At 37.5% G+C, this 17,701-nt stretch overlaps 1 protein-coding gene across 7 annotated transcripts in view; it reads left to right on the forward strand.

Annotated features, from left to right (window-relative positions):
• Positions 1-17,701, forward strand: part of samd4a (sterile alpha motif domain containing 4A) — a 54,097-nt gene that overhangs the window by 9,343 nt on the left and 27,053 nt on the right. For all 7 annotated transcript variants that reach the window (XM_007888135.2, XM_007888137.2, XM_007888138.2 and 4 more), the window contains one exon: positions 7,873-8,385. In XM_007888135.2, the coding sequence (XP_007886326.1) occupies positions 7,873-8,385 (513 nt within the window). The remainder of the gene's footprint in view (positions 1-7,872; positions 8,386-17,701) is intronic.

The following is a 17,701-nucleotide window of genomic DNA, read 5'->3' on the forward strand; positions in this document are numbered from 1 at the left end:
GTACCCACTTCAATGCATGATTTTTACTCAATTCCTTAAATTGAGCACATTTCACATCAAGAGGACTTCTCAAAGCTCTTCAAAGGGATATACCGTAAAGTGTAGTTAATGACTGACTGTATGTTTTGTGAGCAAATGTGGCAACCAATTTGCGTAGAGCAATCTCCTACAAACAGTCACAAATGACTAATTTTATCTGAAGGATTGTGGGCTCAGACACTGGGATTAACTCCCTTCTCTTTTTGAACAATGCCTTGATCTTTAACATACACCTGAACAGGCAGACATCACCTCAGTTTTATCTCATCGGAAGTATTATAGCAATAGTATGTGCATTTTTTTTTACTAATGGTGTATGCAGTGTGTTTCCACTCTTTCTGTATTATGCTTAGCTTCTGTCAATTTCAATCTGTTTTATATTGTGGAATTAACTTACAAACCAATCTATTTTTTAAAAATGATATCTGTTCTTGTATTCATATTTACAGATAATCACTTATTTTCAGCAAATTTATGAATTCTCACTTTTGGAAGTGATAATTAGTTATAACATGATTCAGTCACTTTGGCTGAGGCCAACGACCTTTCTGCAGACTGCGTGCTGGGATTTTATCATTGTGCCTGTATCATGTTGGAGCTGGAAATATTTTTTTTAATTGCTTGAAACAAGTAGCTGTCTTTCTTGATTGCCATCTTATTCAAATTTCAAGTTTGACAATGAAACACAATGACCAAGCTTCAGATTCTTGTACCCCTGGATTTATTCAAGAGTACAAGAATCTCTTGGAATTTATTCAGGAATAGTAGGAGTTGGATTGCCTAAAGTTTTAGGCTTCATATTGTGAGCTTGGCCAGGGTGATGGTCCTGATTGGGTAACTCATGTGAACACTTTTTTAAAGATGGAAGTTCCTTTAAAAGTGTCTCTTACAACATGAAATTTACATGATTTAGAGCTTGATTTAGAGCTTTATTCTGAATAATGTTAGGGAAAATATTTTTTAAATGTTGGTCTGGACTGCTTTTGAACATAGTCACTTATTAATTCGAGTCCGAAATGACATAGCAGCTTGTAGGCTAAACCTGTTGAGGTGGTAAAATTATAATGATCTAGTGAGTGTGCTTTAGATTGTGCTTATAGTGTACCCACATTTAGAAGAATAGCAATGTCATATGTCCAGCATTTGTTACTCAGAGTGTTTATATAGTGTTGAGTGATCTAAACGCCAAAGAATGTGGCTAACCAGTGTCATTTGGGATCTTCAGCACTGCTACGGAAACTTCACATTCTTCAGACTAACTTGTGGTTTGCCAGCACATTCCAGAATCATGAGGTATAATTAATTTTGGAAGTGAGTACAGTGATCTGTACCTCACTAGTGAAGTTCAGGAAAAAATATTCATTGGGGCTAACTGTACAGCTCATTTTGATATTTCCACTATAAAAGTTTGAATGGAATTTTCAGCTTTTTTTTAAAAAAAAGTTTGTAAAGTTTTCAGGAATCGTACAAATCCAGTGAAAGGAGCTTTAAAAGTTGACTTGATCCTTCCCTGCCTTTGCCAGGGCTGCTGTTTTCGAATCAGGTCTCCAAATACTGTATTTTAGTATTTAGTATTAGAATTGTTGGGGGGGGGCTTCTTAATGGGGTGCACTTGAAAATACAATAACAAGTTTTAGTTATGCAAATTTTAGCCCTTTAAGTACTACTAAAATAACGAGCTTTGAAGGCACTCGGTTCCTGTGCCGCCAGCATTATTGTTTCTCCACTCACCTTTGGCTGATGAATATCAACCTGAAAATTGCATCAAAGTTTGACTTCAACGCTTTAAGGAGGAACGTCCATTTTAAAACACCATATTTCAATGGAGGCTCTAAATAAAACCAAGGCAAACAATTTTCTGGACAATATTGCCAAATTAGTTGAGTTCAAATGACTGTACGAATTGATTGTGGTATCGGAGCTCAGAAACTCAATTTTTAATGTGATATTCCGCTTTTGGGTTGTATTTCTCAAACTGGGCACACTGATTGGAAGAATCAGGTTTACAAAAGATCACTTGAAACTTATAAACCAAAATGCAGACACTAAGTGTTAATCGTGTTCCCATTGAGTACTGAATGCCTTTAAATATAAATAGAGCAGCATTCGACAGGTTCAATTTTTTCAGATAAAGCTGGAACAATGTGTGCTGCTTGATTGGATAGAAATCTTTAAATGGTTCAGGAGAAGGAATAACAGACCCAATTCCTGGCTGCAATGTTTTGTACTTTGCTTTTCTGTTCATACCCTGTTGTACAAATCCACATTTTAAAAAGAAACACTAAAACAAATTCATAAAAACTTCAAATCATTTATAGCCTTATTTAATGTCCCAATAAGGACATCATCAGAGCTAAGAGTGATTCCTTGAAGAAGTATATTGTCACTGTGCCAATCTGATGGGAGAGTTCTTTATAATGACAGTGTATTGATGAATGCAAAAAGTAATCTGAATGTATGGGCTGATATGTCAACAGCTGCATAGTCATAGGCTTAAAGTCGCTGGCAATATGAAACTTATTAATATGAACAATCATACTAAATACTCCTAAGTATAAATGGACTAAACAAACAATGAAAGCTATCCTAGCTCGAATTGTACCCTGAGAACCAGTCCCCAGAGGTGGCTCAGGGACACATGAGCTGTAAAACTAAACCACGCTACTCTTGTGGCAGCAAATTTAGTGTTCAAGTATTCTCACTCAGTCCACAAACTAGTCCACAAGAAGGATTTTTTTGCCATCTTGAAATCCCACTGAATAATAGTGATTGATGCGTATCATCAAAAAATGGGGGGGGAAATTGTTCAGCTTTATTGTTGGGACACCCATAGAATTATCAAAATTACTGTACTTCATTTCAAAAGGTCCAAAACCATCACGCAATTATTTTCATTCTATTGGTTGTATTAAAACATTAATACAGGACTTTTGTACACAGTAATTGTGTCTCATCACCTCCATTTCCACTCTATCATTATAAAGATTGAGCTTCAGATCTGAAAATTAGAAATCAGACATTTTAGGTTAAAATGAGCACCATATCTGAGAACTCGACCTAAATGATGAATAGTCTCGGCGCTGCTGCTATAAGCACTTACCTAAAGGTCCATGTCCTTAACCAGCATTGGATTTTAGAATTTGGAAACTTTTTTGTTTCCAGATGGAAGCATCTGCCACCAATGCATACACATTTTGTTCTGTTCAAGGATTAAGAAATGCTAGACAATAGTAACTGTCAGCAAGTTATGCATCTTTCTCTAATTAAATATTGTAACTATATAAGTGAGCAAACCATGCAGGGCACAATAAAAAATGTTTTTCTGAATATCTGCACTCAGCACTGACGAATCAAATTGAAAATGTACTGAATATTATCTTTATAGGAGCCAGGTTTTAGATTGCTATGTCCAGCCTAAATACCACAGGAATGCTTTCTGGATATTGTAAGGAGGTACTGTGTGGAGAAGGAATAGTTCTGCTTGAAGATTGCAAAGGCACTGCACAGAAAGGGAAATCGGTGATGTGGCATAGAAGGTGCTGTTTTCTTTACTGTCACAACCAATTGGAAACAGTTTGACTCTTGCAGATGTTTTTAAAAACGAGGACAATAACTTTTCTGTACTGCACTTCAAGGAATCCAGTGCCCAGGATAATAAGATAACAGCGGATGGGTTCATTAGATGTTTCCATATGACTCAGATACATATTCTGGTGTAGCCAACCAAAGAAAATCAGATCATATTATGAACCTTCTACCTGCTAAGAAAGTTGAGGAAATGTGGATGATAATGAAAATGTTAGATAAATAATAAAATGCAAGAATGCCAAAACAAGGTGAGCTTTGAGTGATGATTGCACAAGCTAGGATTCTTCAGTCTTGAAGAGATGTCTCAGAGGAGGCCTTTGAGAACTATACAAGATACAAAAAACTTAGAACAATGCATTTGAATGCAGAACAAGAGATTACAGGTTTAGGTTTGCAAAGTACAATTTCAGAACAGACTGCAGCAGAGAGGATTTGTTTCCCCTGAGGATAATTGACAACTGGAACAAGTTAATCATAAGGATTGTTATGGCCAGGATGGTGGAATCATTTAAAAAGACAGCTCGAATCTGTGATGGAAAGAATGGTAGGGTGGGTATTCTGGAGGGAAAAGAACAAGGGCTTTCTTCATTTAAACCTATCGAGAACTTGTGAAATTTGTTGGGGGTGGAGTTCTGGTTGAAGGAAATGATAACAGTGGATGAGATGAGAGATAAACTGACAAAAGAAACTAATGGTAACTGAGCTCAGTGGAAAGGCTATTGAATTGGAATCAGTAAAGGACATGGATGTCATAGAAGAAAGCAATTTTGTATGTCTTGCAGCAGTGGTTTAAACAACCTTTACACAGCCATATGATTGATACTGTTTGGGCTATAACTTAAGGCAAGAAAGGTGACTAGGCCAACTGAGCCGGCTGAGTTAGTGAGAGATGGAGAGGTAAGTGATGTTTGAGGAAGTAGAACAGACATTAAGGCAGATAAAAAGAACCTTGGGCAGGTGAAGAATAACCAATTTTTGGTTGAGAGGAAAGTTGAAGAGCTTCAGTATGTTGTTCCATTAGTTGGGAGAACAGGAAACATTACTGTACCTCTGGGTTGGAAACTGGCCATTTCTTTACATAAGAGAGGAACAAGGAATTCCAGAGCCAGTAGGCTGGGCAACGTAAGATAGTATGGTTATTCATGAAATATGTGTATTGAGGCAGTTACTGGAGTTTTGCAGAGAGAATAAATAGTGGCAGGATCCAGCTAACTATTGAAGAAAGTTCATGTTCTTAAGAATGCCTCCTCCTCTCATTTTGACAATGGAATCCTATTGGTGTGGCTTTGAGATTCAGTATTGTACTTTGCCATTATGTTTCATACATTTGATCAAAGATAGACAGACTGTCCTTTGAGCGTGCAAAATGATCAGAAAGGAATATTCTTTGTAAGCATGTTTCAGGATATTTTGATGGTGTGGGTATATCTGAGGATTGAACTTGGTTGTTACGTCATAAATACAGTTTAAGTTAAACCCTGTGACATGAAATCCATGTCTCGACGTGAAAGGCACTATATCAAATGCAGGTATTATTATGAAAAAATAGCTTGCTGATATTTGCGGTCTAGGCTTACGCATGAAGATTGGCCACCAGCAGCATTCGTTTCCTGTGCAGCTATACACTAACACACCTCAGCCTATTTGGTAAAAGAGGTGAGTGAAATAATTGGGAGAGGAATAAGAAATAAATACTGTTCCTTTTGAAGCACTTAATTCGTTAGTTGTGAAGGAACAGGTGACAAGATAAACAGGTTGTGTAGGTTTTATTTTGCACCCAAATTAGTAATTTTGGTTAGATCCAGGTGGATTGTGGTGCAAATACCAATCCTAAATTTTGCTGCTAATGTTTAATGTGTTTAAATAATTGTAAAAGCTGTGTTGCTGTCTTAATACCAAAGTTGCTCATTCAATTAAGAGCGTGTTCTCCCTAATAAAAACTCCTGATGTAAGTGTACCTTTAAATGAGTTACAGTGGAACCTGTGCATTCCACTTAAGTTCTTATAGGTTCATATTAAGAATGGCTTTTGATGATCCTAGTGAAGAGGCTTTTAGGCTTTGTCACTCTTTCCACATTCAGCATATGCCTTAGAAGATTGCAAGAGCATGTGTAATTAATTATTCATTCCAGTTGCTCTGTAGCAAATCGTTGCTGTTCTGAGAAAACTAACTGCAGAACTCGGATATTTAAATTAGACCTCAAACACGAGTAGATTTTATCACTTCAGTACCCATTCATTCATTCACCTAAATTGTTACAGTTAAACCTCTACGTATATCTATTTTATAGTTCAAAGTAGTTAATATTTACTACTACAAACCAGTTGAAGTACAATATTAATTCATCCAAAGTAATTATTTCTCAGTGTAGCCTGAAAGAGAATTGTATTGATCAGCCAGCAGTGATATTTGGGTTTGCAGTGCACCAATTTTTCAGGTGGATACGATCTTGCCTCTGAATCTTTGCAGCCGAGAGGAAAAGGGTTATTGTACAATAAATAACATATAACTGAGTGATCTGAATTTTTCACAATAACTCCTGAGTACAATTTGTAGTTTTTTTTTAAAAGAAGCTTTTGACTGGGTAAATGTTCAATATTGTTTTTAAAAAGCTTTTTTTTGAGTTGCAAATTTTTTATAATAAAGTATTATGATTCAAAGGTAAAAGGTGTGTTTTAAACCACTTGCAAGTTGTTGGAAGTTAAATCCAAATGATTGTCTTTTCAAAACCTGAAAACGTCCCCTATTTCTATGCAACGCTGTTTCATTTAAGTGTATTTTGAAAAAGGGAATTTTTTGCTTCTAAGTGTGTAGTTTCCAATCCAATTACATTTCTAATCTGTTAATGGTATTGAGTTTTAGAGTGTAAATAATATGCTTAAGGAGTGTTAGTTTGTTAACATAGGAAAAAAAACTTTGGGAAAAAAAACACATTTTGTTATCCTATACTTGAGTTGTACACATCCACCTGTCTATATAAAAGTAGAAATGGAGTATGCAGTTTGTTCTTGAGGATTATCCATTCCAATACTGTAATTAGTGTGCAGCTTTTTTACATTGTTTGTCCATGAATCATTTTGCTTTAGTGCTGGAATGAGTTATTTTATTTACATGAGTCATTAGGCATTACCAGCTGGATGTCACTCATTTGGGGTTTTCTTTGATTTGATTTTCAGTTTTGCTGATTTTTTTTTAAAAAAGCCTACAGTTGAATCTTTCGTAGAACTGCAGGAATGGAATGTCCATGTTTTATTCTGCTGCAGGGGAGAGCGGGTCTGTGGTCACATCAAATTAATGCTCTAATTTTGAGGTACTCATACTAGAGGTCACAAGGACCTGATTCCTAGCTGACATGGAAGAAGCAGATCATGTGTAGAAATTGCATGTTTTTTCCTCCAATTTTTTCATCTCTTAAAAATAACGTCTTGAAAACAAGTGTGTTATTCTATTGTTTTAAAGACTGCCAAGAGAATGCAAAAGTTTACACCCTGTTGCCACCTTTTCCGGAAACATTCATCTAAAATCAACATAAAGGAAAACATTTTGAACTCGTGATCAATCTGTATAGATTGTACACCTGCAAAAGGTCTTAACATAATTAGGATATGTTTTTCCTGTGCAAAACTAATATGGTCAAACATGGAAATTTGAAAATAAGCTTGTAAAAAGAAAACTATCATCTAAAATATCAGGGAGTTCTGATCAACCTCATTCTAGCCATTTCTGCTGGTCTGTAGGTCAGGTCAAATGAATAATTAATTTATTATCACCTTAATTGTAGGAATGCCTTAAAGTGCTTCACAGGATTTACTGTAAATTGTAGTTTACAGTATAAATAGACTACTATTTGTACTACTATTTGTAGTCAAACATAGCAGCCGGTTTGAGAACGGCAGAATCCCACAAACAGCCATGAACTGAGTGACCATTTTTATCTGAAGGATTGTTGGCTAAGGCCCTGGAAGAAACTCCCTTCTCTTTTCAAATGGGATCATTAATATCCCAATGGGCTATTGGATAAATATTACCTCCAGTAATCTGAAAATGTAAAGTTAAGTAATTTCTCAAGCTGTGAAGTGCAGTAAATTTGACCTGTTTGTGAACTGGAATCCCCTATTGACAAGCTTCATCTGAGCCACAGTTATCAGCATGAGTATTTTCTTATCATTTATATTGGATTTTTAATGCAGTTAGTGCTCTGTCAATCTAAAATCGTTAATTTTCCTGCTTTCATTTTTTTGCAGCATTCATCAACCAATGGCACCAAGAATCAAAGGACAAAGTGATAATGCTGTTGCTGACCCATCTCCCATTGCTGAAGCCAGGAAACATTGATGCAAAAATGGAGTACATGAAACTCTTACCTAAAATTTTGGCTCATTCAATTGAGAACAATCAACACATAGAAGAGAGTAGACAACTTTTATCCTATGCTTTGATCCATCCTGCCACCTCACTAGAAGACCGAAATGCATTAGCCATGTGGCTCAACCACTTAGAAGATCGCACGTCTGGTTATGGAGGCCAGAGCAGAGGACGTCCAGACTCGATGGATTATGGGCAGACTCTCTATCACCAAAGACAAAACTCTGATGACAAGCTCAATGGATGGCAAAATCTTCGGGATTCTGGTATCTGTGTGTCTGCTTCTAATTGGCCAGACAAGAACCCGGCTTGTGAGAATGGACATTTGCCACTTTATTCTTCCGTATCTGTACCCACAACTATCAATACTATTGGGACTAGCACAACCACAAGTAAGTATTAAACAAATGTTTTGTGAGTATATGTTTAGGAAACGTTTATTGTTCACTGTAGTTGCTTGTGATATTCAGTGGAGGAAAAGTACTTAAATGTATAACTGGTCACACCAGGCATTTCTGCTGTAGTTTTCAGAGGTGGATCAATATTCTGTTTTTGGTAATTTAATATACATGAACAAACTATCCTAGAAAACACTATTGCTGTTTGATTGGGTTCCAATACCATATTCCTGCAGTTCTGTACCTTACATTGTGCACTAAGAATACACTTCTTGCATTCTTTTAGTTTTTCCTATTGATACAGTGACTTATGAGTCAAGTCCTTTAGATCAGCTACATGGACACGATGGAAAAATCATTAAATTATACCAAATTGAGGTTATTCCGAGAGGAAAAACTGAAAAAATGGTGTGATACTAGTTTAATGGAAAAGTCATGTCTATGCATCCACTTGCACTTTATGATTTCTTCCATTTACAGGAAATTTAGGTCAACAGAGAAAACCGAAGTGATGAATTGAAATGGCCTGTAGCACTCAAGTAAATAATCACCAGACCTTTTCTGAAATTTAAGAAAACCCTGTAACTAATACTTAAACTCAGAATTCAAAGAAGCCTTATTACAGATAAATTGCCTTGATTTTTAAGATGCATCATGCTGAACTCAAATCCCTGTTGTCATTTTGTACAGAAACTGCTTGTATTCCTATCCAAAACTTTTGCTGGATGAGTGCAAATGTAAGCTCTTGCATGGCTAGAATAATCTCACCATTGAAATGCTGTAAATGTCTTAGGTCCTGTAAAGAGTAACTTAGACTGTGACCTGAGTTCTGGCCTATTCTTCAAGGGAGATTTGTATTTTGGCAGTAATGTAGGAGCTTAGCACTGCCCAGACAATTGGGGAAATAGAAAAAGCATTTCCGCTTGAAGCACAGCAGTGTCAGTTCTTGCTGTAAGTACATCAGAATTAAAACATGTAGAAATGTATAATGTTTGAGACCTTTATTAAACGGGTACAGGCTATGTCAGCTGTTCCACTGAAATCCTGGAATCTGTTTCAAAGCTATCAGTTTCAGTTTAGTCCCTTCTCTGGTTTGTACTGAATTGTTTGATCTCAAATGGAGTACTCCAAATGACCTCACTTTAAGTTGGAGGGAAAAATCAGCCCGGGTTCTTGGCCTTAATTCCTATCGAGCGGTCCCACAAATGGGTTTATGTGGACGTCAGTTGAAGACTAGTTTGGCTGTGAAGTTTTCTATTCTCGTCTCCCATCTCTTTCCTTCAGATTTCCTTTTGCAGTCTTGCCAATTTCTTGAATTTTTGTGCTTCTGGCATCTAAGATTGTATAAGTACACTCACCGACTGTTAACTCGGTGTACTGTATTCTTCAAGAGGTCAGTTCAAACCATTACCAGAATGGCTTTGGGTTTTTGTTTGAGATCAGTTATTCAGAATTTCTAAAATGAAGCTGGACTAGCTTGTTTATGCCAATCACGCTTGCGAGCAGGAATGGGGTTGGGGAGATGAAAAAATACTCCTGGATCTGAAGGCTACAGTTGGTACATCAGTATACCTGTATAATCTAGGCTTGTGTGAAAAATAGGCACGAGAATGAACAGCACAGCACGTCACTTAATTTTGTTGCTGATTTGTGTTTTAACCCACCATTTTTCAAGCATGTAACTATTGAACTTTTGATGCATTTTGATTAATTGAAAATCTGGTGTGACTGATCATTTAAAAATATTTTGCTTTTTGGCTGCTGTGTTTTGTGTCTTAAGAACTTGGTTATGATTTACTAGTGTAGAAATAAATTTTAGCATTTTAAAAAAAAGCATATTGTTGAGTCAGGGTTTGAATTTTTTTTCCTAAGCAGCTGTAATGTAACCCCTCATTTCACAAGCCTTAGTTCAATTACCGTTTATTTTGAGATGTGCTGTTAAATTTAGTAAAAATGCATTCTGTGGAAATTGTTTCAGTGAATATTCATACAGAAATGTTGTTAGTGAGACCAAATTTGAAGCGAAGTCTAAATTCAATAGTTAGTCCACTGAACTAAACTGTTCTTGTACTAAGGGTGGTTTGAGGTTAGCCATCGTAGATAGGTATCTCACCAAAAACTGAAATGCTGCTTTTAGTAACATTCTTATTATATTTTAAGCTGAATTCTTTACAGTTGGATCACATTATTTTTAGATAATGTACATATTTTTGCTCTCTGGGATAAAAGTGTTAACTTGTTTGCCACTGCAATTATCACTGGAGGTTAGTACAGATTTCATTGTTGGCTTTGAGGCCATAGAGAGAGTTGAGCAAAATTTTAAATTTGATAAATCATATTTCATGCTGGGAGGACATCTCAAGCACTTCAGAGATTACTGTGGGGTGTAGTGACAGTATATTTTGCAGTGAATGCAGCAGCTGATTTAAGCATAGCAATGTCCTACAAACAGTTATGTAGAGAACGACCAATTTTATACACAGGCTTGTTTGTTGGTCAGGATATTGCGAGAAACTCCCTTTTCAAATAATGCCAAGGGATCTTTGCATTGTGGGGAGCAGTTTTCATCATTAATCAAAAATCCTTAACCAGCAAATCAAAATGGAAATGTTTTAGGTTGTAATTTGGTTCCAATTTGTTGAATTATTGTGTTGATCTTGCAAAAATCTAATGTAGTATTAATCCTGAAATATGCTATTTATTTTTGATGCACTATTTATAGTTGTATTTGTGTTGGTTTTGAGGCTGGTTTAAGACATGGTTGTTGGAAAGTGGATTCCTGTCATGCAGTGTGTTTTATCAATGACAATATTTCTAAGTAGCCAGATAAGGCTTGAATATATTGGGGATGACTCTGATTACTATCTATGTAAGGAGCATAACTGGGACTGAGTAACTATTGCCATATCAGGACATTGGCATCAATGTGTGTGTGTGTGTATCGTAATTGGAAAGATGAAGGTTTAACTTTATTATTGCAATTGAAAGTATTATTCTCTTTTGGGGGAATAGCATTATGATGCAGCTGATTACAATTGGCCAAAATTAGCATTTTTGTTCATTGTAAATAAAATCTGTGGATATGTAATAGTTTCATTCTTGCTCTGGCATTTCTGGAGACCAGGCGAGCTGGAGTATACCAATGCATCTGTTTGTACTGGTACTAAGCTTTTAACTGCATTTTTGCAGTTTTTGCTGTCTAAAGATAATGAAATGTATTGTATACTGTTTCTAGAAGCAAAGCAGCAATACTCAATATTGTGTATTTGACTTGTGGGAGGAAAAAAGGAAAGCTTAATGTGCAAGAGTAGATTTGAAGTTGAAATAGCAATACTGAGAAAGTAGGTCAAATTAATAATATTTTATGTCACATAACTTATGTAGATCAGAAATTCTTTGTTTCTTGAAATCAAAGTGCTGAATGAAGCAGTGGTCTGAATCTGGCAGACTGAAAAATAGGAGCACTTCCGGTGCCATTCGTACCAGTATTGAGAAAAAGAACAAAATAAAATGATCAACAAAACCATCTCTGTTCCTCTGCCAAAATATCTTCCTTTGTGAAATAGCAGCTTTGCTTGACCAATGAATGCTCCTTTACAAGAACTCATGCCACAGTAGCTGTACAATGGTGAGCAAAGCTTACATTTACTTTAAAATATCTTTCTCCAAGACTGACATGCTGGAAACTAATACACATTTTTATTTAGAAGCTTTAATGTTTCTCGTGAAAAGCTGTTGGAGGTGTTGATGTTTTGGTGAAAATTTCTAGGTGGGGAGAATACAAAGGAGCTAAGTTAGAGGCCAACAGTCTTTCAGTGAACAGTTAATTATTTTTTTAGAACTCTAGGCCATAAACATGCATTTATTGAATAAACATGTATTTAACACTAAAATTACAGATTCACAGTTGTAAACTGAACAGGTTTTAAGCAGGTTCAGATGAAGACTGTCGATTGACCTCATTCTCTTAAATAGAGTGAGCCCCAGTGTCTTTCCCATCACTGAAGCAAGTACGAATTGCCATTTGCAATCCTAACCCAAACCTTCAATAAATGTAAGAATTTCACTAATGGTTGTTTATGTAATACTAATAATAATCCTTGCATTTGACATAGCACCTAATTGTGTCTTTGAGACGTCCCAAACCACTTCACAGAATATACTGTAAAGTGAATTGACTGTATATTCTGTGTGCCAGTAACCATGGAAGTGGTCCATAGTGCACTACCAATGTAAGTGATCAGATATGCATTATCTGAGCACTGAACACAACATGAATGACTTTTGTAACAAATGCGTATTCTTACTGGAACCTGCAGGCAAGAAATTGTTCAGGTATGTAAAGTATGTTTAAATCTACAGAGCACGGACAATGTTTATAATAAGTATACCAAAGAATCATTGTATTATATTTAGTTCAAATAGCAGATCATGGCATTCAGGCAGAATGCATTTCTCAACTTTCACACTGATGAAATACACACGAGTAACATCGAAACAGAGCAGCTTAATCATTTGAGTGTAGCTAAAGTATAACTTTTTTAAAAATAGTTCTTTCAATATTTGAATTTGTGCATGTTCTGCTTGCAAGAAAGTACATGGTGTTTTAGGTTTGTTGGTATGGGCGTGCATATGTTAGCACAGTGTGCTTAAATTGGCATGAATAGCAGCAATGTGTATTGAAATGTTTGCTTTGTATAGGGTGGCATATTTGGCGCAACTGATATCCAAGTCTAGTTCTTTCCTGTTTTTAAGGATCTTGGAGTAAACTTGAATCGTAAAAGAATTTGAATGGCTGCTGATACTTGCATAAACTTGAACTAAAGTAGCAATTTCACATAGGTTGCATAGTCATGGTGGGTTTATTGGTAGGTGGTTGCTTGTTATGCTTCATAGTTTATCATGAGTTAAGTTTGGTGAATAACCTGCTCTGTTAATATAATGCTGCGGTACAGCAGAAAGCCATTTCACAAAAGCAGAAGCATTTGACTGATTAGGGATATTCTGCACCAAGCACAACGAAGACGTTTTAGTTTTCACTTCCAAATCGCAAATAGGAGTTTGCAGTTTGGCAGTTTGTATTACTGGATAACTCACTAACTACAGAGGGATCTCGCTGATTTCAGTGGATCTTAAAGTAGTGCTTAGTGTAGTCACTGCATGTATGGATGTGAGCTCCTGGGGATGCAGCGAAGAGGCTTTCTTTGACCCATCTGTAAAGTCCAGGATCAAGCAGTGAGGTGGATTTGTGGCAAACACAGGAAGCAACTACAGGGAGGGAGGGCTCTGCTCTACACTGACCTGTCTCTAAGCATCCTGGAGGTGGAGGTGACTTCACAGCGGGCACATCTATTTGCCAAGGCCCCTCACACGAGGAACTGGATTGAGCAACTGGTTCTGAGTAAGGCTGGTACGCAGCATTGAACTTGGACCTCAAGAACATCAAGGTGGTTGGCATGTCACAAGCTGTCCTGTAAAGGTCTGTCCCATGCTGAGGGCAGGTGCCTGCCAGAGAGCTGATGAAGAAACTCTGAAGCTTGGAGCGACAGCTGCTGGAAGGCGTTACCTGGTGTTTGTGAGCACACGTTCATACGTCCAGTGCCTGGAATTCACCGTGATTGGCCTGCAGAGAGGCAAGCACCTGCTGCTTAACTCCGCACCTCCAACTGGTGGAACCATCGCACGATGGGAAGGGATGTGTGCACAAGCTCAAACAGGAAGGGCCACTGAATTCAGGGAGATCCCTTTGTAGTTAGTGAGTCACCCAGTAGTACAAATGCTCTCACGCATTTCATGCTGAGATGCATTGCCCAACGGGAAGCTCGTAGGGAATTCCTTGTACATACCATCCATCTAGTGAGGGCTCAAACCTGTGCTTCTCAGATGTTGAACGACCAACTAATGACTTTCCTCCGGGGGTGGGAGGGGAGGTAAGTGGGGTCTCCTTAGAGCTGAACTGGCTCTAAGGTGACATGCCTGGCACTGGAATGTTGGAATCGAGCCAGACCTCTTTGGTAGTCCCGTTCCTGAGCCAAGCGTGTCTATGGTATTCTTGGGCACAATTGATGACAGCACAACCAGTCTGACTTATCGGTAGGACCTGGAAAGTTAGACCAATCACTGGGGGTAGGGCTTCATTCCACTTGGCTCCTATTAACCCTGCAAGCCCTAATGGATAAGGGGTGGTCCTAGCTGGACAAACAGGGAGAAAACTTGCTGGGCAGCAATATCAATGGCAAGCTATGCAATTTTAGATGGTTAGACCCCAGCAGTACACCAACGCATACTCTGGGGTCACCAAGCCTTGGCTCTTGCCAACCTGCACCTATTACTTTCCGAAATTAGGTAAACAGGATGCGTCCCTCCAGGGAAAGTGCACATTCCATTCCAACAATCGATCTCTGGGATTTCCATGTATAGGGTGGGATGCATGGAAATCTCAGCTTGGTTTGGATACCCTTAAGAACGGTGATGGGTTTCCACATGTGTCAAAGCACATGGCTGGCACTCACCCCCCCCCTCCACCCCATCTCCAACTCTACTTTGCGCCAATGCTTACTTTGAATTACAGGAGTAACTTGTACATCCCACTCTTGTTGAATATCACTGTTTTCTGATTGAAACACCAAAGAGCTTAAACTAGAGGATTCAATTGCAATCAACAGTAGTAGATTAATAAGCAAACTGAAGTAATTTTATCTTGATTTCCCTTTGTCCACACAGTTTTGTGCTCTTAAATGACAAGGGGGGAGGGGCGCTGATCTATAGTACAACTTGTTCACCAATCTAGCATGCCCTTGATTCTGAATACCATAGACTTGTTCTAAGCTTTTGGCTCAATGTACGAGACTACAATATTTTGCATAGAAATACTACTGGCATGAATCTTAAATCTTTGTGTACAAACTAGTTATTTAAAAAATGTGGAAATTATAATCGAATAACATTTTGGCATTTATTTTGTACATCATTTTTATTTGGTCTGCTTGTTTTTGCTGCTTTGCACAATTGAATACAAATATTTACTGTGTGGTTTAATGCAACAACTTGATCCATGTAATCAATTTACTAACTCCAGTAGATAAATAATTCATTATAAGTAGCAGTTTGTAAATAACTAAAATGTTGTCTTAATTTCAGCATGGGATCTGTTGAGTTGAATCTCTACATTATACAATGGCTAGAGAAGAATAACTCTGTCTAGTTGGAACAAACCTCTTTGGTCCCATTTAGGGATGTTCACTTAGGTGCTTGCATACTGATGTTCAGGGTTAGCTGTGTATTCTGTGTTCCTGACTGGTCTTGTATTGTACAAGTGGGTAATTGAGAAAAGAAATCATGAGACTCTGTTAATTATCATATTTCATTGATAATTTCTGAAACATTTATAGCGCCAGCAACCATGGAAGTGTACTGTAGTGTTCTCTTTGTGCAGTACCAATCCTAAAGCAAATGCTTTGTGTTGCTGGGCATTAAACTTATTCATTTGTGCATGCAGTAGGGTTAGAAGGTAAGTGAAAATGTGTACATGCATGACAGTTTTGTGTTTAGAACAAACTAATGACTCACATCAAAATTGAATTTATGTTTATTGTAAACTTAATGTAAAATATATTCCCATAAGAGCAAGGGTCATGCGAGGAAAAATAGACCTGCAAGTGTGTTTAAGTGCATGTTTTAGCTGTTTGACACATCTTCCTGTATTTAAATAGTATCTAATTGTTTTGAATTTACCCGTGTACATTGTTTATTTACCCGTGTTCAGTAAAGATCTTTAGCTGACTTGTATTGCAAATGATACTGTTGTGTCCAAGTTTATGCAGTAACATTTTTTCCATTATGCTTTAACAAAAAAATCCATATTCTTCTGAATCTTCCAGTTGAGTTATCCCTCTTTTGCTCTGTTCCCCAGCTCCACTATTCAAAAAAAAATACAACTCATTCAGATCTCTGCTGCCTGCAGTCTCACCTGGATCAAACTCTGTACCCCCACCTCACCAGTTCCAGCCAGGCTCCACTGGCTCCCCGTCACTGAATGGATCGACTTCAAGATCCGCACACTCGAGTTCAAATCGCTTCACTCCCTGGCACTTCCCTACCTCTCCAACTTCCTCACTCCCCAATCTACCACCCAGCACCTCCACTCGACTGGCACCAGCCTCCTGCTTGTCCCTCGCATCCTCCTCTCCACTATTGGAGGTCACGGTTTCAGCCACTACGCCCTGAAACTTTGGAACACTCTCCCTCAATCCCTCCACCTTGCCCCCTCGCTCCCCTTTTTCATTCCCACCTTAAAACCTTCCTTTTTGAACTGCTAACGGTCACCTCCCCCACCCCAGCTTGGAGTCCGGCTCCGCCATTGTTAAACGCTCTGAGATGCTGCCATGGGTGGAGGGCGCTATCTAAGTGCAAGTTGCTACTGTTCTGATTAAAGCACTTAACGTATAAAACAGCAAACGCCTATATACCATAAGTAAATAGTAAAGGTTCCCAGATAGTTTTCTTACCTCCTTCCTCTTCATTCCTCTCGTAGAGTAAGTTTGTAACATTTCCAGCTCAAACGTTTCCCATACATGATATTTACCGATTGTCAATCAATGTGTATATCCAACACCATCCTTATTTTCATATTCCTTGACTGCTTATCAAAAGCATTAATAGCCCTTGGGGAAAATGTTTTCAAATACTTTCTGAAAATTCTATTCATTTAATGTTGACTGCACTTCCCTTATCCACCTACTAATATCTTGGAGAGATACAAATAGATGAGTTGAGACTTGACATCCGTTTCCTGCAATAATTCTGACTGTCTTTCAAAACATTGTTCTTCCAGTTAACCTACAAATCACTTGGTTGTTTCTCAATGTTTTCTTTCAGCTGATTTTAAATTTACAGATTTACATTAATGTATTTGACGTAGAATTGCGTTACCAAGTCATAATCCTCAGTAATCTCTCTAAATGGAGTAGACTTCTAGGAATGCACTTAAGGCTTCAGTTTTTTCGTTACTTGTTAAATTTTGAAAGTTTTGGGAAGGAAATAAATGATTTTATTCTGATCACTGATGTCGCTCAGTAAAATCTTCTTACTTGACAATTAATAGTAGTATTTCAACAGCCAATCATATTTGATCTAAGGGTAAACAAATTAAGTAAATTCTGGATGTGTGAATGGTACCAATATATTTTAACCCATATTAACATTGTTCAGTAGCGTTAAGTGCACCTATAAGCTAAAGACAAAGTTTATGTACTGTAGTTCCATTTGCCAATGACTGAACCATTGTTTTGAGTAATAATGTCACAGATGT

This window comes from Callorhinchus milii, unplaced genomic scaffold, assembly GCF_018977255.1.
Source record: "Callorhinchus milii isolate IMCB2004 unplaced genomic scaffold, IMCB_Cmil_1.0 Scaffold9, whole genome shotgun sequence".
In the NCBI taxonomy this organism is placed as follows: Eukaryota; Metazoa; Chordata; class Chondrichthyes; order Chimaeriformes; family Callorhinchidae; genus Callorhinchus; species Callorhinchus milii.